We start from the raw sequence: 25044 nt of genomic DNA on the forward strand, positions 1-25044 counted from the left end.
GCTCCAGGCTCTGAAAATCCAACCTCCAGTGATGAGTAAGGGCGGCTGTGAAAATTCCAACTCTCATTACCCTGAGCTCAGCCCAGTAATTTGTTTTACAGGCCAATTAATGACGCTGAAGAAAGCCAGGATGTGGGAGCAGCCACCGCCTTCCCCCAGCCCCGTGGCCGCTCACCTCTCTCCTGTGAATGGCCTCCTTCAGCAGGCCCACCACATCCTCTCCCTCGCAGCCCGTCGCCTTGAAGCCTTTTGTCCACTTCAGAAGAATTCCCTGTTGTGGGAAAAGCCCCCCAGTGAGACCCCTGAACAGCAGGTGGGAGGCAGAGCCAGGGATGCTGCCAGGAGCAGCAGGGTTACCTCATCCAGGTTGTTCTGCTGGCAAGGGAAGGAGAAGGTGAATCCGAGCGGGAGCGATACGCCCTTCATTCCCATGTATTCCAGGAAGTCGGAGATGCAGTGGACAATGTGGTCAAAGAGCTGGACAAGAAAAGCCAAAGGGAAAAGTTACCACCCCAGCCGGAAGCCAGCCTGGCCAAACTGCTGGGGATTCTGAGCCATTCGGAACACCAGCATGTTCAAGTCACTCCCAGGACTTGGAACGGAGCAGAACACGGCTCAGCAGCACTGTGGGAGGGGAGCAACCCCAAAAAACTCAATTTCACCCCCTTCCCCACCCACAGCATGGCCAAATCCCTGCATTGTCCCCACCTCGAAGCTCCCAGGAGCCGTGGGGGCCAGCAGGGAGGAGACATGGGAATCCAGTCCCTCTGCAAGGGATCCCCACAGCCCTCTAGCCCAGTCTGCTGGAGACACTCCCAGCCCCCAAGCACTGCCTGGAGTGGTTTGCAAAACTCTTTCCAAATGTGTCTCTCACTGCTTGTGTTGTGGTTTCCCTATCTGGGAAATGGGGATGATGCTTATCTGCTCTTGTCAAGTGTGAGGGATTTGGGGAGGTTCAGTCACATCCAGGAACAACAAAAATCTATTCCTAACCTAAAAACCAGTCTCCAGCTTCCCAAATTCCAGAGCCCTGGGAAGAACTCGCTGCTCTAAGGGCAGGAGAGCACCAACCCTCCCCACTCCTGGTTTTGCTCCCTGGAAAGGCAAAACCAGCTCCAGGGTCAGTCCTGCTCCAGCCACCCCAGGGAAGATGCCCCTTTCCCGTCTCCATTTGCCCATCCTGACCTCCTCTCCCGTCCCCTGCATGATCTCCACGGGGATGGAGTAGATCTTGTTGTGCATCTCCACCCCGCGCCGCATCCCGTTCCTGACGCGCACCAGCAGCACGCGGAAGTTGGTTCCTCCCAGGTCCAGGGCGAGGAAATCTCCCTTTTCTGCAACCCAAGAGAGGATCATCAGGAGAGATCCCAGCACAGGGCATCCAGGACGTGGCACAGAGCAGACGTGAATCTGCCCCTTCCAGGGAGAGGGGTGGAAACGGAGACACGGCTGGGGATGGAGGCTGGGGATGCAGGTGGGAACAGGGGGTGCAGGTGGGAAGAGGATGGAGAGGTTTGCTCCAGACTCGGGGTGATGATGAGGCTTCGAATCATAAACCTGAGTTGGAAGGGACCCACAAGAATCACTGAAGTCCAGCTCCTGGCCCTGCACAGGACCTGTGCAAGCTTCAAGCCAAGGTCAGGCACTCGCCCAAGCCACAGGAAGAACCAGGAGCACAATCCAGGATGAGGGTGGAGAGAATCCTGTGGCAGGATTTGTGGGCACGCAGAGCCAGGCTTTGTGTTAAGTCAGGTGCAGAACGTCCCGGAGACTCAGTGATCTGCCCAGTATCAAACTGGAGCTTTGTGCCACTCCCACCACAAAGAGGAACCAGCCATGGCAAAGGATCCAGCCATTCCCAAGGATGCAGGACATCCATGGGCTCATGTGCAGAGGTTTTACACAGGACACATCACCTGTTCCATCAGGAGTGGAGCACACGTAGGTGGGCAGCATTTTCACCGTCGCCTCCGCGTGCGTCTCCTTGCCCAGCCCTTTCTCCATCTCTATCCTCATCCTTTCCTTCACCTCCAGCAGCTGCTCGTGGCTCAGCTTGAGGGGCTCCAGGATCTTCTGCCGGGCTTTGTGCTGTGCATCCAGCCTGTAGGCCACCGCTGTCACCATGGCTGCCCCTTTGCCGCTCCCGTCCTCCGAGCGGATGAAGCGGATCTCGCAGTCCGGCAGCAGCTTCCGCACCGTCTTGTGGAGGCGACGGGCAAAGCTACGGAGGAGGAGGAGAGGGGACCTGAGTGTGACCTTCTGAGTGTGACCCTCTGAGTGTGACCCCTGGGATCCACACGAGGTGCCCAAGGGGATATTTGGAGGCGCTTCTCTTGTGCCAAGTTGTACTGATCCCTGTGTCCCTGTCCCCAGCACCCCAGACCCCTGTCCCCAGCAGCCCAGACTCACTGGGGGTGTTTCTTGTAGACAGAGCCATCCACGCCCACGGTGGAGCGCAGCCGCTCCACGCCCTTGTTGTCCTTGATGCGGCGCAGCACCGCGGCCAGCGTGGCCCCGCACAGGCTGGCCGAGCGCGTGGACACGATCTGGCAGATGCGCAGCGTGGCCAGGCAGTCCTCGTGTGATGGCTCCAGGCCCAGCTTGCTCAGGATCTCGTGGGCTTTCTGCAGCCCTTCCTTCTCCCTGGAAGGTGAAAAAGGGGTTTGTGCCTGGGAATCCAACCTTTGCTGTGTGATGGTCCAGGTTTTCTCAGTGATGGTCCATCCACAGATGCTGGGAGATGGGCTGGGACCCAGGAAACCTGGATCCTACTTACTTCTCGATGGCAGAGACGAATCTCGTCTCAAAGTGGCCAGTGGTGAGCAGATCCGGCGTGAGCCTTCCCCCGAACAGCAGCCCTTCCTTGGCCATCTTCACCAGGATGAGCCTGACCAGCTCCCCCATGTACATCCCGCTGATCATCTTCTCAAACCTGCCCGTGGGGAGGCATGAGACAGAATCAGGGAATGGTTTGGGCTGGAAAAGCCCTCTAAGGTTATCAAGTCCCCGGCACTGCCGAGGCCACCTGCTGACCCACAGAGCTGTTAAATCCCTCCAGAGATGGTGACACCACCAGGCACCTGGGCAGCCTATGCCACACCTGACCACCCTTTCAGGGCAGAAATCTTCCCTAATGTCCAACCTAAACCTCTCTTATCTCACCACAAGCTCCCCCCGAGCCTCCTTTTCTCCAGGCTAAACAATGTGTGTGTTTGGCTGTGTGTGTGCCACGAGGTGGCCACAGGCTGACCTGAAAACCCCTTGGCAGCCTCTCATCCCAAACAGAATCTAGGTAATCTCTTCCCAGAGCAGTTTATCCCATCACTGAGAACATGAAGCTGTGCAGATGTGACCATGATTCTGCAAACAGAACTCGTGGCCACCTTAGGGAGCTCAGATCACCCCCATGCCACAGCAGCCCTGTGGGGAATGGGAAACGTGTAGGACTGGGATGTGGACACCAGGTGAGGGTGTCTGCCTGGGCTGGTGGGTGACTTTGCTGGCCAGAAGGGGAACAGGAACCAGCACATTCACATGAGGGGCTCAAGAGGGCAGCGGGTGGGGCACACAGTCCTGCTTTGGGACACAGCCCCTCTGTGCACCGGTGGCGGAGGACACGGTGACCCAGTTAGCTGGGATGACCTCCCCAGCCCCAGTAACGCTATGGGAGGATGGACAATGCTGAGCAAACCACGAGCCTGAGCCCGAGCCAAGAATCTGCTCACAATTGTTTGCCAGGGTTGAGCGAGCCCATGTCGATCTCACGGTCGAACTCGGTGCGGATGTCGTTGAGCACCCCATCGTCACCAAAGGCGCCCCACTCCATGTTGATGCACATCCGACCTTCGTCCCCCTCCACCAGGTCAATGTGCCTCATCTCCTCCATGTAGCAGGCGTTGGTACCGGTACCTGGGCCAAGCACGTGGACAGGGTGAGCAAGGACACTGCTTTCCCCTCATTCCCATTTTTCCTCATTCTCATTATTCCCAATTTCCCTCTGGCCACAGCCCAACGCACCAAAGAAAGTGAAGAGCTAAGCAAAAAACATTGGACAAAGCTGGTTTTTCCACACTGATACCCCCCCTCTCTTTTTTTCCCCGAAGACCCCGAGGTCTGCAAGAAGCAGGATCTCCCTCTGGCTCTCCTGGAGGAATGGACCCCAGCTCTTCCCCCTTGCTGCAGCTCACCAACAATAAGGCCAACTTCACAGTTGTGGTCATCATAGCCACAGGTCATCATGGTTCCCACGGTGTCGTTCACCACGGCCACAATGTCAATGTCAAAGTCCTGGGATGGTGGAAACAAGAGTGACCCAAGGGAGACAAAACAGACCGAAACATCTGCAGGGAGCCAAGGTCTCCTGTGCCAGGGACCCCTGTGCACCCATCCCAGCCTCTTACCCCTCTTTTCTTGATGGACTTGCGCAGCAGGGACACCACGTCCCTGCCCTCCACGCTGCTGCACTTGAACCCCTTCGTCCACGTCACCAGGATGCTCTGCAGGGGAACAACAAGAGGGAAGCTTGGAGGTGACACCTGACTCCTGGCAGAGGGGACATGTGGCCCTGCAGGCAAACCCCTCGTTATCAGCTCACCAGCTGCGCTGTCAGCCACAGCTTCCGTGTCAGATAACGTTTATGGCCACAAAATAACGTGAGCTGCTCTTGCTCGATTCCCATGATCAGGTTTGATTGAGCCCTGCAGCAAAACCTGTTCACAAGCCCAAGGAACGCTCCTTGACCCATCCCTGAGGGGTGAGAGGCTCATTGTGCCTACGGAATGCTCCTTGACCTGTTCCTGTGGGCTGGGGGGCACCTGGCCAGGTGCCAAGCTGAGCCCTGGGGGGCAGGAATAGGACTCGACTGCGTTTGAAATCTCCAACCCTATGGGCACAGCCCCTTTAGGGAGGCAGACCCCCACCCTTCCTTAGAGCTGGGGAAACTGGCAGTGACAGTGACAGGACAGTGGCAGTGACAGTGATAGTGACAGGACAGTGGCAGTGACAGTGGCAGTGACGGTGACAGGACAGTGGCAGTGACAGTGGCAGTGACAGTGACAGTGATAGCATGTTTGGAAAAGATGACGAGCAACAGGATTATTGGGAAGTGATGCCAAGCTGCATTCCCTGAAGGAATGTTCCATCCTCTCTGTCCCTGACCCTGCAGCCACTGAGTCATTGCACTGCCAAGAAATATTCATAAAAAATAAAAGGACAGTGCTGTTCCTAAGCTGCACTCACCCAGAGCTTAGGAAATGGCTTTACAGGAACGAGAGATGTGGCCCCTCAGGAAAGGTCACGTGACTCAAAATCAATGAGCCTAATTAAATGCCTAAGATAAATTGGTGTGGAATCCACAGCAATCACCCACCTCGTCCAGCTTGGTCTGGTGACACGGGAAGGAGAAGGTGAAGCCAAGGGGGAGTTTCTTGTCTTTGATTTGCAGCTTGTCCAGGAAGTTGGCCAAACACTCGGCAATGTGGTCAAAAAGCTGGAAGAAAGGTAAAGAGTGAGACTCAGCTGGCTGCCTGCTCCGAGGGGATGCTGTGTCCGCATCCCTGCCCAGCAGCAATCCCCAAGATCCAGCAGCGTCCCCTGGCCCAGGGGTGACAATGGGGACACCCAGTCCTGCTCCAGCCCCAGGGACTCTGCCAGGACCCACCTGCACCCCGCTGCCGCGCATGAGCTCCTCGGGGATGGCGTAGATCTGGTTCTCCATCTCCACCTTCTGCAGCCCGTTGTCCGACACCTTCACCCGCAGCACACGGAAGTTGGTGCCACCAAGGTCCAGCGCTAGGAAATCCCCGTCCTCTGTGGGATCAGGACAAGGACAAGCCATTAACTGGGAGGGTCCTCTGTCCACACCATGCCACAGCCCTGAGGTGACTGGCCCCCACCCAGGTACAAGGATAAGGTCAGATTTTTTATTAGCTTTCATTATTTAATTCATTATTACATTTTTTTGGTATTTTATTGGAGCAGTCCCTGTATCCCCTGCCCCTCCTCTGCCCTCTGGCACCCCCACAGCCAGTGGAGAATCGACATTTGACCATCACTGAGCCAGATCCAGATGCAGGAGGATAAATCCCAGCAGCCCCAGCCAGAAAAGCCCATCCCCAGCAGGGATCTCAGGCTCCATCAGGAAGAAGGCAGCAGAGCCATTCCTGACCCTACCAACTCTGGTGTGGAAGCTCCTAAAGCTCCATCCCAAGGGGTCAAACCCTGATGGCAGCTGTGGCAACAGCAGAGCTCGGCTGAGTTCCCTCCCTGCCCAGGAACCCCAGGACGGAAAGGTGGCAGCAGGAAAAGAGGCAGGGAGAGGCTCCCAAAGAGCTCTGGAGCCTCATTGCTGCCTTCTCCAGGAGAGAGAGCTGGGACACGGCTGATCCCAAAGAGCCGGGACTCGGCTGATCCCAAAGAGCCGGGACTCGGCTGATCCCAAAGAGCCGGGACTCGGCTGCTCCAGGGGAGAGAGAACCGGGACTCGGCTGCTCCAGGGGAGCCCCACGGGCCGAGCCCGAGCATCCCTCGCTTGTTTCCAAGGCAGCTCGCTGCGCTCGGAGCCGGGCAGCAGGAAAAGCGCCCAGCTGGCTGTTTTAGCGCGGAGAGGGCTGGGGAAAGCCCTCTATCAGCACTGTCGGGAGTCCTGAATGCATCGAATGTGCTGTGCTGGCTCCCCGCGGGCCGATCCCGGCCCTTTGTGCGGCACAAAGCGGACAAAGGCTCGGGCATTAGTATGCGCACGCCGCCCGCATCTCCAGTGACTCCGGCTGAAAAGGCAGCTCCGGGCTGACCCTCCGGGGCCCGGGGGCGAGGGAACGGGGCACGGGACTGCCTGGGAGCTGGAGCGGCTCCATAGATGTGGAAAAGGGCCGCGGAAAGCAGCTGCTGTGCTCCAAGGAGATGAGGAATGAATGAGAGGGCTCCGAGGCCGTGCGCGGCTTCAGCGGGACCGGAGCTGGGCAGGGAGAACGGGGAGTGCACCTGGGGGTCACCTTGGGGGCCAGAACACCACCAAATGAGGGGTCAGAGCATCACATCACTGAAAAGCACAGAGCTGTCAGAGCTGTCCTGCGCCACTCAGCCCCTGGATATTCCTTTCTTCTCCTCCTCCTCCTGACCCTTTGCAGCGATGAGCTCTAAACCAGTTTGGCAGCTCCTCTCCACAGGGCATGCCACAGCCGCGGTGGCTCTTCACACGGAAAACACAGCAGGAAAACCTTGGAGAGGCTCCTGAGTGTCCTGCTGAGCCCAGCCTGGGCACCAGCCTCAGCCACGGCCCGGCAGAGCTGGATGTGATGCCCATCATCGCGTCCTGCCCCTCACACGGAGCTCCGGTTCCCTGGCCAGGGGCACTCAGGCCATTCTGCTCGCTAGCAGAGCATGGAGAACACCTCAGGAGGGCTGATAAATACACCAGGGATAAGGGCACGGGAGCCAGGAGCATCACAGGTTGCTCAGCTCCTTGGAGGTAACGCAGGGAACCCAGGAGGATCCCAAAAACGGGCTGAGGAGCCCGGATGGGGCCATCCTTGTCCCTCACACACCTGGTGGGGTTCATGGCCCCAGAGCTGTGTGGGACCAGCTCTGCTCTGCCCTGGCCACAGAACAGAACCCAAACACCGCCCAAAACCCCCCTCACCCTGCTCAGCACCACAGGAGGAGCACAGGCAGTTTGGGGGCAATCCCTGGGTGGATCAGCATTGCAGGAGGAAAAAGGCAGCAAATTCTCCCTCGGAAAATTCCCAGCCATGCTGGGAACACGTGCTGGGCTGCAGGTCTGGGCACTGCCCCACTTCGGGCTCCAGGTCCCAGGATAAGGTATCAGTGCCGGTGCTGAGCCCACAGCGAGGGCAAACACAGAACCCTGATTCCAGGGGCTGTTTGCTCTTGGCAAAAGGTGAGAGTTGAGTACCTGGAAAAGCTGCTGTGCTCCTGGGAACAGCAGCATGTGTGAGATCACGTCCCAGCACCTCCGAGGCTGGTCACCCCAGAGATCCCACCTCAAGACCTCCAACTGACTGCAATTCCATTGCCTAGGAACCCTCTGGAAAACTGGATTAATTCAAAATGAGAGGAAAAGCCAGGAGGCCCAGACTCCAGGGAGATGGAGAAGGTGGAGTTGCAGACCCTGGCAGCCTCTCCCTCCTTCCAGCTAATTCACAGTATCATGGAATGGTACCCAAGGACCACTCAGTTCCACTCCCCTGCCCTATGGCCCATCCAGCCTGGCCTTGAACACTTCCAGGGATGGGGCAGACACAACTTCCTTGGGAAACCTTGCTGGGAATGTGGTAAATCCCCAACCACGGGACTAAGACCATGAAAACAGCCAGTCTTTTCAAACCTTTCAAGCCTCTGCACCACATGAGCTGGTTTTCCTGCAGAGGCAGCCACTTACTGGCAGAAGCTGAGCCCACCAGCCAAGGGAAAGGTGTTGCCAAGAGCCATCCCTCAGATTTCCAGGGATTTGAGACCCCCAAGTCTCAACATCCTCCTGAAAGCTGCAGGCTGGGGTTATCAGCTGCTGGGGCCTAACAAAGGATGCACCACAAGATCCTTGTGGCAACACCATTGTGGAGGAGGAAACCTGGGGACCCTGGAAAAGCCTGGAAAAGCCTGGAAAAGCCAGGAATGGAGCAGGGAGGAGGGTGTTGGTTGCACTGAGCAGGGAAAGCCCTTGGGAGAGTCATTGGGGCTCCAAGGAGAGGCTTATTTGGGATCTGTTTCCCCATCACCTCACTGCCAGCACGGCATGGTGGTGTTCCAGTGGCTGCCAGAGACAAGCAAAGCAAGGAAAGTTGGCTTTAGAAGAGTTTCTGCTTTCAAAGCAGAACTCCCCCATTTTATCACACCACAGTGGAATGGCAAAGCCAGTAGAGCCAGGAGCCAGGGCTGTTTTGGCTTAACCTGCAGATGTGACCTTGTGTTTCCATAAGCACCTCTCATCCCCCTGGATCCCGTGCATTAAACAGGGTCTGATCCCGGAGCAGAGACACAGGAGCTGCAGGAGGAGGGCAGAGGACAGACACATTCTGCAGGTGGATAGTTGGGAGCCCTATGGCACCAGCATCAGGTCAGAGCAGGGCTGGAGCAAAGGAATAACCTGGCTTGGACTGGGAGCAGCTGCTGGCGCTGGCACAAGTGCCCAGCCCAGGTCAGACTTTGCCCAGGAGCTTCAAAGAGAGGGAAGAAGGAAGGACAGAGCCCTGGACAGTGAGGTCCTCCCACACCATCTGTGCCAGGGATCTGGCACCAAGCCCCCAACCGTGACCTGCCACCTTCTAGCCCCCTCCCCAAAACCCAAGGGACTCTGATGCCGCTCAGAGGCTGGATCCAGTTTGAGCTGGCCAGGGAATCCAGCTTTAGTTCCCTGGGATTTGCTCAAACTCTCACATTTTCCCGTGACTGCCCCAGCATCGCTCTCATGTGACATTTTCCGTGCTGCTGTTCCCCTTTCCCCCCTCTCCAGGGTGAGAAATGCCAGCTGGGACACTGGAGAAGCTGGATCCAGGGAAAGGCACCAAGGATCTGCCTTGTAAGGGCACGGGGAGGGATTGCTCCTTGTCCCAACGGTGGGTCAGGGTGCTACAAGTGCTAACACACGCTGCACCTGCACCCAGCACCTTTGGCTGCACCAGTTCCCATGCCCAGGGGCGGCTCCTGGCTATCCCTGTAATTAAAAATACTCTCCAACATTTAAATAGATTGGAGTCTTGATCCCAGGGCAGACAGCCAGGCCCAGTTTTGGGTGTATGTGCAGGGGGCCAAGATCAGAGGATTAAAGGGGCTCACAGGGAAGGTGGAGATGGATTTTTAGCAGGGGTGTAGTGAGAGGACGGGGGAATGGTTTTAAAGCAAAAAAGCAGAGATTTAAATTGGATATTATTACCACCCTGGGACAGTGGAAGGTGTCCCATGGCAGGAGGTGGCACGGGATGGGCTTTAAGGTCTCTTTCCACCCAAACCATTCCATGATGTCTTTTACTCCCCAGGGATGCAGGAGGTGCCACCACCATCCCCAGACTCACTGAGACATTACCAGGGAAGGGAACAGGGACATCCCTGGGGGGATTTAGCACCTGTGTGGATGTGGCACTTGGGGACAGTGGTGGCCTTGGCTGTGCTGGGGCGTGGTTGGATTTCACCAACGTAGAGGCTTCTCCAGCCCAAACCATTCCATGGTTCCATGGTTCTATCACTCCTGTCCTGGCCCCCAGGGAGCAGCCAGCCAGCAGCCATGAGGGATTTGGGCTCTGTTCCTCTTTTCCACCTCTCCTGCTGGTGGCCAGCAGCCTCTGCCACCGAGCTTTGGCACAGATCCCTGCGAAGGTGCCGGCACCAGGGCAACCCCAACTCTGAGTAACTCCATCCAACACAACCAACCATCCCTGGGGCCCTTTCCAAGGCTGCTGCCAGCCCAGGGGTGGAACTGCAGCAGCTCCAGGGAGCTCAGAGCTCCCTCCCTCCTGAGCCAGCACCGCTCCAAACACTCGGTGTGTCCTGGGCACACCTGAGGGCAAGGGGTGATGCTGCAGGGATGGAGACAAGTCCTCCCCAGAACACAGGGCTGGGAGAGGGAACAAGGAACTTTCCCATATGGATGCCCAAGGGAGCAGCTCTTTGGGCTGAGAGGAGGATGTGCCTGGCTGGAGCTGCTGTGGGCAGCTCGGGGAGAGGCAGAAAGGCCACATTGTGAGCTCCTGCCGGGGCCCTGGTGGCACTCAGACAGCGCTGGCACCGCTGCCGCCTCACTGCTAATGAAATCTGATGAGCAGGACCCGTGACTGTCTCTGTCCTGCCAGCAAGGGCACGCGAGGGCGGCTTCCCTCCCTCCTCCCTCCCTCCCTCCCTCCTCCTGCCAGCAGGAACTGGGAGCCCCTCCAGCCCCAGCACGGAGTGGGGAGCGAGGCAGGCTCCACACTCAGCCCGAGCAGGGTGAAGGGCCAGCAGTGAGTGAAGGTGGCTGTGAGTGCCACCCCTGTGCTGGCAGTGCCAGGTGTCCCCAGCCCTCCACCTGCTCTGCCAGGAGCACCTCTGGTCTCACCTGTCCCATCCGGGGTGGACCTGACGAAGGTGGGCAGCATCTTCACGGAGGCGGTGGGGTTGGTGTCTGCTCCCAGCCCTTTCTCCATCTCCTTCTCAAAACGCTGGGACACCTCCAGGAGGGTCTCATCGGAGAGCCGCATGTGGTACAGGTACTTATCGATCTGAAAGGTGGAGATAAAGCCCAAAGGTCAGCAGGGGACACGGGCACAGGCCCCAGGACAGCGTCCAGCCCCTCCCAAGACTGCTGGGGTTGACAGAAGGAGCGGGTTCTGACCCGTCCCAAAGGGCAGGACATGGCGGCATTGCTGGAATTGCTCATCCCAGGCATCGCCCACCACTGCTCCTGCACCTCTCCCCAAGGTGCTCCCCAAACGCCATCCTGCATCCCCTCCCTGGACTCTGCCAGCTCGGGAATGCCGAACCACAAGTTGCTCCTGATGCTCCAAAGCATCTTCCCGCTCAGTCACCTACAGACACCCAAACAGGTTGCTACAGAAGCAGGAATTCAAACTCAGGAGTGAGTCAGGAGGTCAGCAGTGGAGGTTTTCCAGGTGCAAAGCCCTTCCCATTCCACGGCATCAACGCACCTTGACCTTGACCCCCAGGGCCTCTTCCTCCACCAAGGATGCTCGGCAGGAACCCACTGCCCTGTCATTTCTCCACAGCTGAGATCACCCCAAGAGCCAAGAGCAACTCAACAACCCTCGAGCAAACCACGCTGAAGTGACAGAAGTGGGAGCTGGAGTGACACAAGTGAGTGCTGGAATGACACAAGCACCTGCCATGGCCAGAGAGGGAAGAAATCCACCCCACACCCCTGTTCCTGGAAATTGTTATACCCTTGAGCTGACGATGCAGAGAAGCCCTTCTATAAATGGAATCAAAATGTCTTGCCTGGGAAAGGCATGGAAAAGCTCCTGGCCATCCATCCATCAGCGCCTTGTGCATCTGTGCAGCCTGGCCGGAGCAGGGGGCGGGAGAGGCGGACACTGCCCACTCCCAAACGATGCCCTGCTTCAATTAGCTTCCCTTCGAACTAATTAAAGGGCAGCTCAAGCCCTGAGAAGTCAAGAGGAAAACTCCACCCCGTGTGCTCACCTGTCTGCAGGCACGTAACACCGGAACCCGGGCTCGGGCTGTGCTTTACGGGGCCGTGCTGGAGGAAATGGGCATTTTGTGGGTAAAAGTAATTACACCAGGCCCAGTGTGACCTCGCTCACGGATGTGCCATCCCACCCTGGGCTGGACACAGCAGCCCTGCTGAGCTTTTGGCTGCCTGTGTTTCGGGTTCAGGGTGCTCCAGCACATCCTTTTTTCCCCACCCTGAGTTCTGTTGGAAATCTGGGAGCTGAGATCCCTTTGGCGAGGTCAGAGGATGGAGGAGAGCCCAGCCTGGCACATTCCAGGAGTGATGCTGGGATGCAGGGCAGCATTCTCTGAGTAAAATCTCCTCCCCATTTCTCCTGCTGCTTTCAGCTCCTTCCCAAAACCAGCAGCTGGAAGATCAGTTAGACAAGAGGGAAAGTCCAAGGAGAAGGAAACCTGGAGATTTCCTGGTACCAGTTGTTTACCAGCCTCTCCTTATCCAGCCCAGCAGCAGGAAGTCAAACACTCTCCTCCCTCCCCTCCTGTTTGCTTTCACCTGCTGAAAATTCCCTCCCCTGTGTGAGGCTCTGGCTGCTGCCACCAGTGCCCTCCCGTTAACTGCTCTGGGGCTGGAGCTCGCTTCCATGCCAGCCCCAAGGTAGGAAACCTCCCCTTGAGCTGTGCCAAGGGTCATCCTGAGGGTTATCAGTCATCAACCCAGAGCAGACAGTCCCCCTCCCAGGGAATCTGGGTATTCTGGGAGCTCCTCAGCAGTGAAGAACCCCCCACCCAAAATTCCCAGTACAGGGAAACCCCCGTGAGGCTTCACCCCCTTTCCCCAGGACAGGCCCTGCTCGGCACGTCCCCCATGTCCTCCGGGCTGCAGCACACCAAGAATAACCTCAGCCTGAGCAACAGGGTGACCTCCCTCTAATCTCCAAAGCCCTTAAAACCTGGATCATCTTCTCCCAACGTGGATATCACCCCACTTGGCAGCTAAAGCGGGTCAGGACATACAGCAGGACAGCTCCTTCCCCACTGAAACTGCCCTGCCTGGGCCCCACCAAAGAAAAGCCGTGGCCACCGTCCTTCCCTAAACTTCCCAGCCCTGTGGCCAGGTTGGTTACTCCGAGCACCCCTCAAATTGGGATAAAATGGGGAATTCAGGCTGCAGTGCCAGAGTCTGAGCATCTTCCAAGACAAAACACCTCCTCAATTGCTTCATGCTTTTGAAGAGCATGGAATAGTTTAGGTCAGATTGCCAATTCCAAACAAATAAAGTCACTAGGTTAGGATCCTGAAGGGGGCAATTGAATTTCTGGAAAGCTTCCAGTCTAAATAACAGTGTTTCCTCAAGGAAATCTAAACAAACTGAGGGGAGAAGGAAGGGATGGAAGCAGGGGAGCGCTGGGCATACCCCAGCCCAGGACATCATGTTAAAGCTCCAGATCACGGAGTAGCTGTGGGTGTAATGAGCTCAATGCCACGTTTTTGAACCAAACCCCAGCAAATCCCCATCTCTTGGCTCAAGGCTGTCTCCAAGGCTCAGCTCATTTCCATGCCGGATGCTGGAGAGGTGCCCAGGGTCGCCTGTCCCGGCTGCACCGCTGGGAAAGGTCTGCCCGCCCCAGCTGAGGAAACCTCAACTTGCCCAATTTCTGCTGCTGTGTGACCTGAGCTGAGCCAAGCTCAGCTGAGCCGTGCTCAAAGCAACCCAAAAAACAGCTTTTGATTTCCAAACTCGTGGCTCTGGTGCCAGCACTGCAGCTAGACACAGTTCTGCTCCTCAGGACTCCTCCTAAGGAGCCTGGACCCCGAGGGATCAGCGCTGAGGAAATATTAATTAACTCATCTTCAAATAACTCAATTCCAAGTCAATGCCGTTCTCCATAGAAAAGAGCCGGGGCTGTTCAGCCTCGAGAAGCCCAAAGGGGCTCCAGGAGAGCTGGAGAGGGAACTTGGAGAAGGGCCTGGAGGGACAGGACACAGGGAATGGCTCCCAGTGCCGGAGGGCAGGGCTGGATGGAATATGGGGAAGGAATTCTTCCCTGGGAGGGTGGGCAGGCCCTGGAACAGATTCCCAGAGGAGCTGGGGCTGTCCTGGATCCCTGGCAGTGCCCAAGGCCAGGACAGGGTTTGGAGCAGCCTGGGACAGTGGGAGCTGTCAGAAGGCTCTCAGGTCCTTCCCAACCCAAAGCATTCCAGGATTCTGTAAATTCCTTGGCTCTCATGCTGCCCTTGCAGGGATGCTGGGGACCCTCTCCCCATCTCTTGGGGACACAGGGCAGAGCAGCCGAGGGTGACGGCGCTTCCGGCACCGCGCCACCGCTTCCTGCCCAGCGGGAAGGGGAAGGGAGCTTTGTTCCTCTGCCAAAAGGTCCCAGATAAACCTTTCCCATTGATGGCCCCGGCTTCCAAGAAGGGGAAGCTGTTTGCCTCTTGTGTTCGCTTTGCTCTGAGTCCTTTCCCAGAGCCACGTGGCTGCCGGGAACTGGAGCACTGCACGCGTTTCCAGTCCCTCAGCATCTCCCTGCTGGGTTCTTCAGCTGGATGTGACTAACTCCAGCGTGTTTCTGAGCAAAAGCAGAACACTGGGAGCTTTCTGGGATAGATTCTTTATCTTTTTGGCAACAAAGCCAAACGTTTGTTGACTGTAAGATGATGGAGCAGTGTTCACAGCTGAGGAAGGCTGGAACACCCCAAACCCACACAGCATGCGCTGTCACCCCTCTCTCCAGGGCAATTCTTGATGAGAATTGTATTTTATTTAAATTACTTCCCTCCCTATTCCAGTTTTTAACTTCAAGCATAGTTTTGTAAGAATCCCTGAAGTTTTGGGGGATGCTGCCTCTCTCGGATGCTGTGCACCGAAATCTGTGGTGGGACATGAGGAACTCGGGGAATTGGGCAGAGGGAGCAGCAGGGGCTGCAGGATGAAGTGGGAAGGGTTTATTCCCTGTCCCAAGGCAGAGCCTGTGCCATGGGGCCCCTGTGCTGCCCGTGCCTGTCCCTGTTTCCCACCCCGGGTGACTCAGAGCAGGGAACCGGCTCGTCCCCTTCCCCAGCCTCCCGTGGGTGACACAGGGGTGATGCTGGCTGTGCCTGGCCCTGGTGGCACCCACGTCCTTCAGCTGCTCCACGCCAGCTCCAAGCCCACGTGCCCTCCCCGGCAGGGCCAAGCCTGGGATGACACACGCCTGGAGTCATCCCGAGCCCGGCTGAGTCAGATCTTTCCTGCTCGGCCGGTTCCTCCCCATCCTCAGCCCCGGGACAGCAGCTGGATCCACGCCGGAGGTGGAGCCGGGTACTGCCGGTGAGGAAGTGACACCGCCGAGCATCCAGCGACCCATCCTCGGGTGACCCCACTGCCCCAGTGACCCCAGCTCAGCCAGGAAAACGCTCCTGTCCCTGCTGCTCTGCACCCTTCACCCCACCTTACACCCCGAGGGTCTCTGGGGCACAGACCCCACTCGGATGCTGGAGGGCAAAGCCTCGCTGGCCCCGAGAATCCCCCCTGGGGTGGTGGGAGCAGCCCCCTGTGGAGGGGAAACTGAGGCTGGGTAGCTCTGATGAGGTGGAGAGGAGCGAGGGCACACAGGATGACTTCCCAGAGGTTGGAAAAGCCGTCCTGACATTGACCTTGGCTCTGACCTCGGCAGCCTCAAGGAAAGCTGTTAAGTTGGTTTTCCAGGAATTTGCCATAGGTGCCCCTCCCATATCCGCAGAGGCAGCCAGGGAGGAATCAGCTGGGCCAAACGAATCCCTCGGCAAAGGAAAAATGGGGGAAAAAAAAAAATACAAAACGAGGAAAAGCTGCCCCTGCCTGGGGACAGCCACAAATGCAGGAAAATCAATTCCATCCCCAGTCTTTCCCTTTGGAAGGAGGGATGGGGAAGAGCTCAGCCCCCACCCCCGTGGCATGAGCAGGCTCAGGGACCAGGAAGCCCAGGCTGAGGTGGCACATGCCAGGGGCAGCAGAAGGGAAACTTTCAAGCTGGGATCTCAAAGGACGCTGCCGAGGTTAATTAAAGTTTGCACAATCCCTTGGGGGTTAGATAAGTCTGGACAACCCACTTTCCAGGCAGGAAAAGGGCTGGAGTTGGGGAGGGAGGTAACATGCCCCCAGATGAGTGGCAGGGCAGGTAAAGCTGCTCCATAGCAAGAATGGGAAGAAAAATTCCATTTTTGGGGCCATTTTCAAGGCCTTGAGGCAGACACAAACCACAGCTATTGGAAAAGGCGTTTTTTTACCCTAGCTGAGCTCCTTTTCTCCCTCATCCAAAGGGAAAACACATCCCAGGTTATCACCTGCAATTCTTTTTCCCAAATAGTCTCAAAGACAGGGTTTGATAAGAAGACCCAACCAAACAAGTTGCAGCTTTCCAAGAATTTCACCCCCTACACGTCCCTGTGCTGGGGACTCCCTGGCTTTTCCCTTTGCCTGGGGAGATTTACAAAGCAGGAATCATTTTGACGCCCATGGTGGAAGCAGCCAGGTCAGCCAGCTGCCTTCTCCCCCCTCTCCCTGAGCCAGGCTGAGCTCGGTGCTCCCTCCCAGCTTTGCCTCATGCGAGGATTCACAGGAATTTGTTTAAAAATATCCCAGAGCAATCCAGTTGTGGAGGCGGCCCGGAGAGCAGTGCCATCTCCCACAGCACCCCCAGCTCTGGCCACCAGCTCCTGGAGAGGCTTTTTTATTCCCTCCCTCACATCTTTTTATTTGGGTTTTGGAGCCGGGAGGGAAACGCAGCCGGTTCCCGACGCCCTTCTCTGCTGGGTAAGGCAGGCGAATTCCTCCATCCGAGCCTTCCCCGTGCATCCCCCGCAGCTCCCGGGGAGCAGCCGGGGCTCGGGGCAGGGCCATTCCTGGCCCATTTCTGCCGGGGTTACACAAGCCCAGCCCGCGGATTCGGCTCTTGCACAACCCCGCCAGAAGCCGAGCCCGTATTTCCTTACGGATCACTTCGCCTTGGGAGGTTTTCCCGCAACTTTGTTTAGGTTGGGGTTTTTTTTGGTGGGTTTTTTTTGGTGGGGTTTTTTTTGGTGTTTTTTTTTTTTTTGTGTGTGTGTCTTTTGTTTTTTGGAGGGTTTTTTTTTTTTAATGTTCTGCGTCGATTTCCTTCCTATGTAACACCGGTGAAGGGCCAACGTGGCAAGTTTCACTTCCCCGGTGACATCTCCAGGGTTATCCCAGGTCTCTCCAAGCATTTTTCTCATTTTTTTATGGCGCTATTTGCAAATCCCGAGCACCTCACACTCGGATCAGCAAATCCCGAGCACTTCCCAGAGTCAGGAATCGCAGATGAAGCTCTCTGTGCCCTGTTCCCGATGCCAGCAGAGCATCAGGAGCCCGAGCCTCCTCTCCCATCCGGCTTTTTTTTCTCCAGGAATAATTTATTAAGCGCAGCCTGAGCGCTGTCCTGGCCAGACAAAGGCTCCGGCAGCCGTGGGAGAGCAGAGGGAGCCTGGAGCTGCCCCAGCTCAGGAGCGGGGTGCCCAACACCCCCTGCACCCCCGGGGACCGCCCGGCACTCCGGGAACAGGAGCGGCGACTTCAGCGCCCCGAAATTCAGCATTCAAAAGCCCGAAATGAGGGGAACGGGAGCCAGGAGAGCAGGGCTGGGTGGGGGGCACCGCGTGGCCAAGGAAGGGGACCCGAGGGACGAGTTCCAGCTCCCCGCGGGGCTCGGGGCTCGTCCCGGGAGCGGCTCCCGGGGATGCTCGGCGGGATCCGGGGGAAGCGGCGGCACGTGCTGAGCGGGGGTCCCGGCTCCGGCGGGGAGAGCGCGGACATTCCCCGCTTCCTCCTCCTCCTCCTCCTCCTCCTCCTCCTCCTCCCCCCGGCCACGCGGGGTCCCCGGCACGTACCGCACGCGGCCGGGCAGCGCTGGGGCCTCCGCCCGGCCCGGCGCCGCTTCCCCTCCGCTCCCCCGCTCTTCTGCCTCCTGCTCCCCCTAAAAAACTTTCTTTCTTTTCTTTCCGCCCCCGCCCCCCGCTTTTTTCTCCTTTTTTCTTTCTTTTTCCCATTTGCTTTTTTTATTTTTTTTTTCACTTTTCCCCCTCCTTTTTGCTCTTTTTACTCCTTTGCTCTCCTTTTCCCTTTTCTGCTTTTTTCTTTTTTCCTCCTTTTCACATCCTTTCGTTTATCAACTTTTTTCCTCATTCCTCTCTCTTTCCCTCTTATTTCTCTTTTGCCTTTCCTTTTTCTCTTCTCCCTCTTCACTCTCCCCTTCTCCTTTTTCCCTCCTTTTTTCTTTTTGTTTTTACTTTTACCCTTTCTTTCTTCTTCACTTTTTCTCTTCTCCCACTTTCTCCTCCTCTTCTTCCCCAACTTTTTTTTTTTTTTTTTTTCCCCTTCCCCTTTTCCTGTTCACTTTTCCCTTTTCAGCCTCCCCCTCCCCACTTTAACCCGCGGGCCCCCCTCACCTTCTGTGCCTGGTCATGGTTGAGCTCGGTGAAGAAATAAGCGAGGAGATGGGATGCGATCATGGCGGGAGCGCTCGGCCCGGCTCGGCCCGGTTCGGCACGGCACGGCTCGGCTCGGCTGGGCTCGGCACGGCTCGGCTCGGCTGGGCTCGGCTCAGCTCGGCTCGGCCCGGCTCGGCTCGGCTCAGCTCGGCTCAGCTCGGCCCGGCTCGGCTCGGCTCGGTGGGAGCGGAGCGGCCCCGGCAGCGCCGCGCGCTCCCCGCGCCAATCGCGCTCATTGAGGACCCGCCCCCGGGCGGTGACGCGGCCGCTCCGCCGCTCCCCATTGGCCCAGGAGCGAGGGTGTGTGCGCGGGGGGCGGGGCCGCGCCCAACCCGGGGGGCACCGGGGTCACCGGGGGTGCATTGGGGTGACACTGGGGGGGACACTGGGGTGACACTGGGGGGGACATTGGGGTGACACTGGGGTGACACTGGGGGGGACATTGGGGGTGCACTGGAGGGGTGCATTGGATCGCAATGTATCGGGGTACTGAGGCCTGCACTGGGATGCACTGGAGAGGGCTGGGAGTGCACTTGGGGTGCACTGGAGAGGTGAATTGGGGGTGCACTGGAGGGGTGAATTGGGGGTGCACTGGAGGGGTGAATTGGGGGTGCACTGGAGGGGTTGGGGGTGTACGGGGGGTTGCGCTGGGCATGTACGGCTGGGGATGCACTGGGGGGATGCACTGGGAGGATGCACTGGGGTGTACTGGCGCTGCATCGGGGGTGCTTTAGGGAGGTCGGGGTTGCAGCGAGGGGTGAATTGGGGTGCACGGGGCATGTCCCGGGGGTCACGCATTGCTTTGTACCGGGGAGGTTCTTTAGGGGGGCTGCGGGTGCCCTGGCAGGTCACAGCGGAGCTGCTTTGCAGGACCCCGCAGGTCGGGGGAGCACTGGGGGGGTTGGGGGAGCACTGGGGGGTGCAGTGAGGGTGTCCAGTGGAGCTGGATTTGGGGTGCGCTGGGGCCGCAGCAGGCGCGGCCGTGTCCCCAGCCCGGTGTGTGTGTGTGTCCCCAGCCCGGTGTGTGTCCCCAGCCCGGTGTGTGTGTGTCCCCATCCCGGTGTGTGTCCCCATCCCGGTGTGTGTGTCCCCATCCCGGTGTGTGTCCCCATCCCGGTGTGTGTCCCCATCCCGGTGTGTGTCCCCATCCCGGTGTGTGTCCCCAGCCCGGTGTGTCCCCAGCCCGGTGTGTGTGTCCCCGCACGCAGCCGCCGCTCCGCCCCGGTGTGCCCGGTGCTGTCACATGCGTGTGAACGTGCTCGGCCCTGTGCTCCCGTCAGTTCGCATCCATCACCCCGAGGCCCGTGGCGCTCGCCCCGCCGCCCGCGTGTTCCTCTCCCCGTGCGCAGCCACGGACGGCGGGGGGTGCCCGCAGCGCCCCGAAAACCTCGGCAAGCGGCGTTCGGGAGCAGCGCTGCGGCTGGCACCCGCCTCCCCCGTGCCACCTTCCTGCTCTCCTCCATCCCTGCTCCATCTCCTCCATCCCTACTCCATCCCTGCTCCATCCCCTCCATCCCTGCTCCATCTCCTCCATCCCTGCTCAATCCCTGCTCCATCCCTGCTCCATCCCTGCTCCATCTCCTCCATCCCTGCTCCATCGCCTCCATCCCTGCTCCATCTCCTCCATCCCTGCTCCATCCCTGCTCCATCCGTGCTCCATCCCTGCTCCATCCCTGCTCCATCTCCTCCATCCCTGCTCCATCCCTGCTCCATCCCCAGCTCCATCCCTGCTCCATCCCTGCTCCATCCCTGCTCCATCCCGGCTCCATCCCTGCTCCATCCCTGCTCCATCCCTGCTCCATCCCTGCTCCATCCCTGCTCCATCCCGGCTCCATCCCTGCTCCATCCCTGCTCCATCGCCTCCATCCCAGCTCCACGGGGACTCCGCAGGCCGCGGCCGGGCGTTGGTGGCCCGGAGCCCTACGAGGGCCGCGGCACGTCCTGGCCCTCCGGAGCGGCTCCCGCTCCCCGCTCCCCGCAGAGCCGGTCCCAGCAGCCCTGGGGCAGAGTTACCCAACCCGTCTGCCCGCTCCCGCCGCTTTCCCAACCAGTCCGGAGCAGCTCCGGCTCTTCTTGCCTTCACCCTCTCAAGAGCCCTTTCTACGAGGCCATTTACATCATTTTGGTGTTTTTGCTCAAGGAATTGTAATCCCGTTTCAAAGGAAAGAGGGAGAGAAGCAACCGATGCCAGAGGTGAGTCAACCCTGCTGCCAGACACCTTTTCCTTGAGGATCCAGTCCTGCTGGACCCACCATGAATCTGTCAGGCGTGCCGGTTAAATCCCCAGATCGTGACCTGATTCATTTCAGGATTTGGACTCAATGATCCTTGTGGATCTCTTCCAAACCAGGATGTTCCATTAATCTCTGTCACTGCCCCTACATTTCAATTCACCCTCTGATCCAGCTTTTTTTTTTTTTTTTTTACCCTAAAAAGCCAAATTCTCCGTGGGCAAATTGAAATTAAAGCAGCGTTTGAGCCTAAAAATAGCTGGACACATCTGTCCGCCTTCCCCATCTGCCGCCGGCCTGGCTGGCTGAAGGAAGCGACTGTCTGCGCAAAATGAGGGACCTGTCTCATCACTCTGCCCTGTAAAATCACTTTATTCAGGGAAAATATTCCCCAAGATTCCGCTGATTTGCCAGATAACCCCCTAGTCAAGAAAAGACAGGAGGAGTTGGACTCTGCCCAACCAGTTCCTATAAATACAGTAATTTTTTTTAATTTGAGATTCTTCAGTTGGTTTTGGAATTCCTTTCACGGAATAAAGCTCCCAATGGAAATCTTTTCAAGGCATCCCAGCTGCTTCCCAGCTCCACATAGGCTTGTAATAATCTATCGGCATTTAATGGCACGTTCCTTAGGAAGAGGAAGCGGCTGATTGTAGGGATTGGAGCTACAGGCAGCTCTAATTTCTCTAATGTGATTCCTTAAGGACGAGTGGTGCAGTAATAACAGCGTCGGAGCGGGAGGAAGAGCCGTGCCCCGTGGCCAGAGCAGGGACGGAGCACCCAGACCCCAAAAGCCCCCCGTGGAGCGCTGCTGAGGACCCCCAGGAGACCCCTGGGAACCCAGTGAGGGTCATAACCCACTTCTATACTGGGGAAACTGAGGCACGGGTGGGTACAGAGGAATTGGGGACCATCCAAGCACGGAGAAGCTGGGATGACCCTGGAGCTGGAGCTGCTCCAGGAGAGGCGCGAACTCATCTGGGATCACCTGCCCCGTGATTCATCGCTCCAGCGCTGCTCCACATAGTTTCCAAGGAGGTTTCATTGGACACGGGCACACACATCCCCATGAACCCATCAGCATCAGCGTGACACCGGTGACCAGTTATTGACTCTGCCCTGTCACCCAAAGCACCGGAAAACCTGGAACTCGGCTGGACCCAGCCCTTGCACAGGGCCGGGAATAGAAAACCGGTCGGAGAACTTTTCTTTCTCCAGCAGCCGCAGAGCGAGCGCGTGACCTTGGGCTGAGCTGGGCTGAGCCTTTCCTCGGCTCTGCCGAGAGGGAGGGGGCTCGCCCATCCCAAACTGCTCCGTGAAGGGACAGGGAGGAGAGGATTGTGCCCTTCCTGCCTTGGGGATGGTGGGAATCCATCCTTCACCCATCCTACTTCTGCTCCTCTGCAGATCTCACAGTGCTGGAGCGATTTCCAGCCCATCCTAAACCCCACCTGCACCCCCAGGTCACGGACCCCTCTCCCCAGAACAGCCAGAGGGGTTCCCCGGGGGTCGGCCTGGGTGTCCCTGGCTTCCCACCCCGCTGGCCAGGCTAATCCCCACGGAACGGACGGAAAAAGGGAGATTAAATTAGATTAGCTGGAGCCGCCTAATTTTAGCGTCCTCACGTGTCGCTGACACACTGCTCCAGCTCTTCCCTCTCTCCCCCAGCCCAGCGTGAGCCTCAAAGCCACCGAGGCCACCAGTCAGCACAGGAGGGATCCAATGGGGGGTGGCTGGGTAGTGGCACCCAGAGGTGGGTGGGCATGGGGATCACTAGACCTGTGCCAGGAGGTGGCTGAGGCTGATGGCCACCTTCCACTGGGACATGGCCATCTTTGGATGGTGGTGGCCATCCTGCAGTGGTGCTGGCCCCCTCCACAGTGACAGTCACTCCCTATCGGTGGCACCCATCCACCTCCAGTGATGGCCACCTTTCCTCGCTCGTGGCCACTGTCCCCTTGTGGTGGCCACTCTCCACTGGTGGTGGTGACCCTCAAACCTGGGATCATCTCCGTCCCAAGCAGCCCCCTCTGCCCAGGGGCATTTTATACTGGGATGTTCCACACCGACACATCCCTTCTCTCCCTGCACTCCCTGCATGTCCTGCTGCTGTGTCCTGAATCACCACACCGTGAAGATGACATTGGCCTGACCAGACCTCCCTCAGGGCAGATCCAGCTCATCCAGCTGTACAGGAGCCCACCAGCTCCATCAAACATCTCCTGATCCATTGGATGCGTCACAGGATCGGCCCCGTGACACCACAGGGAGAGGAGATGTCTGACCCCTTCCATTCCCAGCAGCCACACTGTCCCCAGCACCCCAGGAAGGTCCCCAGCACCCCAGGAAGGTCCCCAACATCCCAGGAAGGTCTCAAACATCCCAGGAAGGTCCCAAAGGTCCCAATCCAGTACCCAAAGCCTGGATGCTGGAGCTGGCAGGAAGGAAGGTGTCCCCAAAAGCCAGCATGGCCAAACGCAGGGAGAGCTGAGGATCATCCTCCATCCCAGAGGGGCTGTGCCAGGTGCCACCAAACCTGGCACAGCTCCAAGGTCAAAAGTCCCGGTCAGGACACAGGACCCTGAGTCACTCTGCCCTGGCACCTCCCGCGTGCAGCACTTTCCCAACCCCAGCGGAAAGGGGAGGTTTCTCCTGCACCCCTGGGGCGCTTTCCGTGGGCACCGCCACGTCCCATGGCGTGGGACGTGCCACGTCCCTGATGCCACCAAACCGGAGCAGGGACAGGAGCGGGACTGGGCAGGGAGTGCTCAGTGCCAGAGGCTTTTCCCTCTGCTCATCCTCTCTCCCAGCACTGTGGGTGTGGGCGAGCTGGGTCTCGGGGGTCTCGTGAGAGGGGGACCCTGATGGTCCCGTGCCACAGCCACATCCAGCTGGCACCAACCCGAAATCCTTCCCAGCCGATGGCAGGAAATCACACAAAACTCACATCTGAGGAGGGCAGGGGTGCCCAGCTGTGGCAGAGTCCCACCCTTCAGTCCTCCTGGCAGGGACCAGCATCCACACCAGCGTGGCAAAGCCACGTGCGGATGGATGTGCCTGCCAGCCCATCCTCAGGGTCTGGAGGAGGCACAGGGAGCGAGGGGCTGGGACCCCACCTCCAGCCCCTCCAAAATCCCAGCCAAAAGCCACAGCACTGCTGGTGGGCAGAGGATTGAAATCCCCCAGGTTCCCCAAGTCCAGAACGATCCCTAAATCCAGCCCAGAGCTCTCTCTGGGATACAGGAGCAGAGCTGGGCTCTCCTGGGACCCTCACGCATCACAGGCAGCATCTCCTCACTCCCTGACAAAATGATCACGGCTCAAAGACCCCGGTTTTTGTATTTTCATCAATTCACTCTGACAGGCAGAAAAATCACCACAAAAATTAAATCCCACCTTGCTCCAGCATCACCGTACCTGGTCGAGGCTGGAGATTTGAGAAACAACTCCCCTCCACCCTGCACCCATCCCGTGATCCCTTGACCCCCGCAGCTGCTCCCCTTTGTGCTGCACCCATCACAGACCCTCAGCCAGGTACAAGGAGCACAAACTCCCTCATCCTAGGAGCACTATCCCAAATCCAGGGCGAAAATCCCCTTACCTGGGTGAAGCTCTCGTTGTCCATCCCGTTCTCCGTGTGCGTGGACGTCATCCCTGGAGCATCCACCATGCTTTGCTGAGACAGAGACCGAGACCTCGCCGTGCCAAGCTGGGTCTGGGAGGGCTTTATCATCTCTGATCCCTGTGGAGGAAGGCCCTTCGTGCCAGCGCCGAGGTCATTGGCTGGGCACGGCGCGGATGAAGATGGGATTTGAGCAGCAGTGGTGTAATCCCGGAGCCTTGGGATGAGAGTGACGGAGCTGTCTGGGGTGAGATGCTCTGTGCAGGGTCTGGGCTCCTCCTGCCCCGCACTGACAGCCCCACGGAGCCCCCCTGCGCTCCGGGCCCCTCGGCACGGCAAGGAGGAGCAGCCAGATCATGGATCAGCCCCACATCCCCCTGTCCCTGGGGGAGTCACCTCGCCTGCCCCCAGCCCAAATTTCAGTGCAGAGAGTTTTACTGAGGAATCCTCTCTCCCTTCTCCCAGAGAGAGAGAAAACGAACTGGCAGAAGCCCTGCTGAGGGGGGATGGATGCGTTCAGAGGGGCTGGGAGCCTGCTGCAGACACATCATGCGTGTGCAAATGTGTGCTGCGTGTGAGGCCACACGTGGG

General features: G+C 58.3%; 2 protein-coding genes and 1 long non-coding RNA gene across 7 annotated transcripts in view; 2 read left to right on the plus strand and 1 right to left on the minus strand.

Moving 5' to 3' along the window:
• The window catches only part of LOC111938897 (hexokinase-2), a 30933-nt gene extending 6213 nt beyond the window's left edge, over positions 1-24720 (minus strand). Inside the window, exons 1-13 of one of the 4 annotated variants that reach the window (XM_023940849.2) lie at positions 24433-24611; positions 11045-11207; positions 5660-5808; positions 5369-5488; positions 4401-4496; positions 4188-4287; positions 3726-3909; positions 2777-2932; positions 2410-2643; positions 1917-2221; positions 1186-1334; positions 358-477; positions 176-271 (exon numbers count right to left, since the gene is read on the minus strand). In XM_023940849.2, coding sequence (XP_023796617.1) covers positions 176-271; positions 358-477; positions 1186-1334; positions 1917-2221; positions 2410-2643; positions 2777-2932; positions 3726-3909; positions 4188-4287; positions 4401-4496; positions 5369-5488; positions 5660-5808; positions 11045-11207; positions 24433-24564 — 2004 coding nt within the window. In that variant the 5' untranslated portion in view covers positions 24565-24611. Of the gene's footprint in view, positions 1-175; positions 272-357; positions 478-1185; positions 1335-1916; positions 2222-2409; positions 2644-2776; positions 2933-3725; positions 3910-4187; positions 4288-4400; positions 4497-5368; positions 5809-11044; positions 11208-18558; positions 18856-24432 lie in introns of those variants that run through there. The other 3 variants (XM_086865236.1, XM_086865237.1, XM_086865235.1) reach the window with 3 other exon arrangements.
• Positions 3739-5952, plus strand: LOC147648946 (uncharacterized). The gene is made up of 2 exons (XR_015279722.1): positions 3739-3931; positions 4104-5952. It is a non-coding gene; the product is annotated as an uncharacterized LOC147648946 (long non-coding RNA).
• On the plus strand, positions 19589-22441 carry LOC111938917 (uncharacterized). 2 transcript variants are annotated; one of them, XM_086865291.1, is made up of 2 exons: positions 19589-20793; positions 21536-22441. In XM_086865291.1, the coding sequence occupies exon 1, from the start codon at positions 19844-19846 to the stop codon at positions 20747-20749; it is 906 nt and encodes a 301-aa protein (XP_086721417.1). In that variant the 5' UTR covers positions 19589-19843; the 3' UTR covers positions 20750-20793; positions 21536-22441. The 2 variants fall into 2 exon arrangements, with proteins under 2 accessions (XP_086721417.1, XP_086721416.1); XM_086865290.1 differs by lacking the exon at positions 21536-22441 and adding an exon at positions 21037-21160 and having other exon boundaries at positions 19717-20793.
• Positions 24721-25044: the final 324 nt, after the last annotated feature.

This window comes from Cyanistes caeruleus, chromosome 29, assembly GCF_971803275.1.
Source record: "Cyanistes caeruleus chromosome 29, bCyaCae1.hap1.1, whole genome shotgun sequence".
Lineage (NCBI taxonomy): Eukaryota > Metazoa > Chordata > Aves > Passeriformes > Paridae > Cyanistes > Cyanistes caeruleus.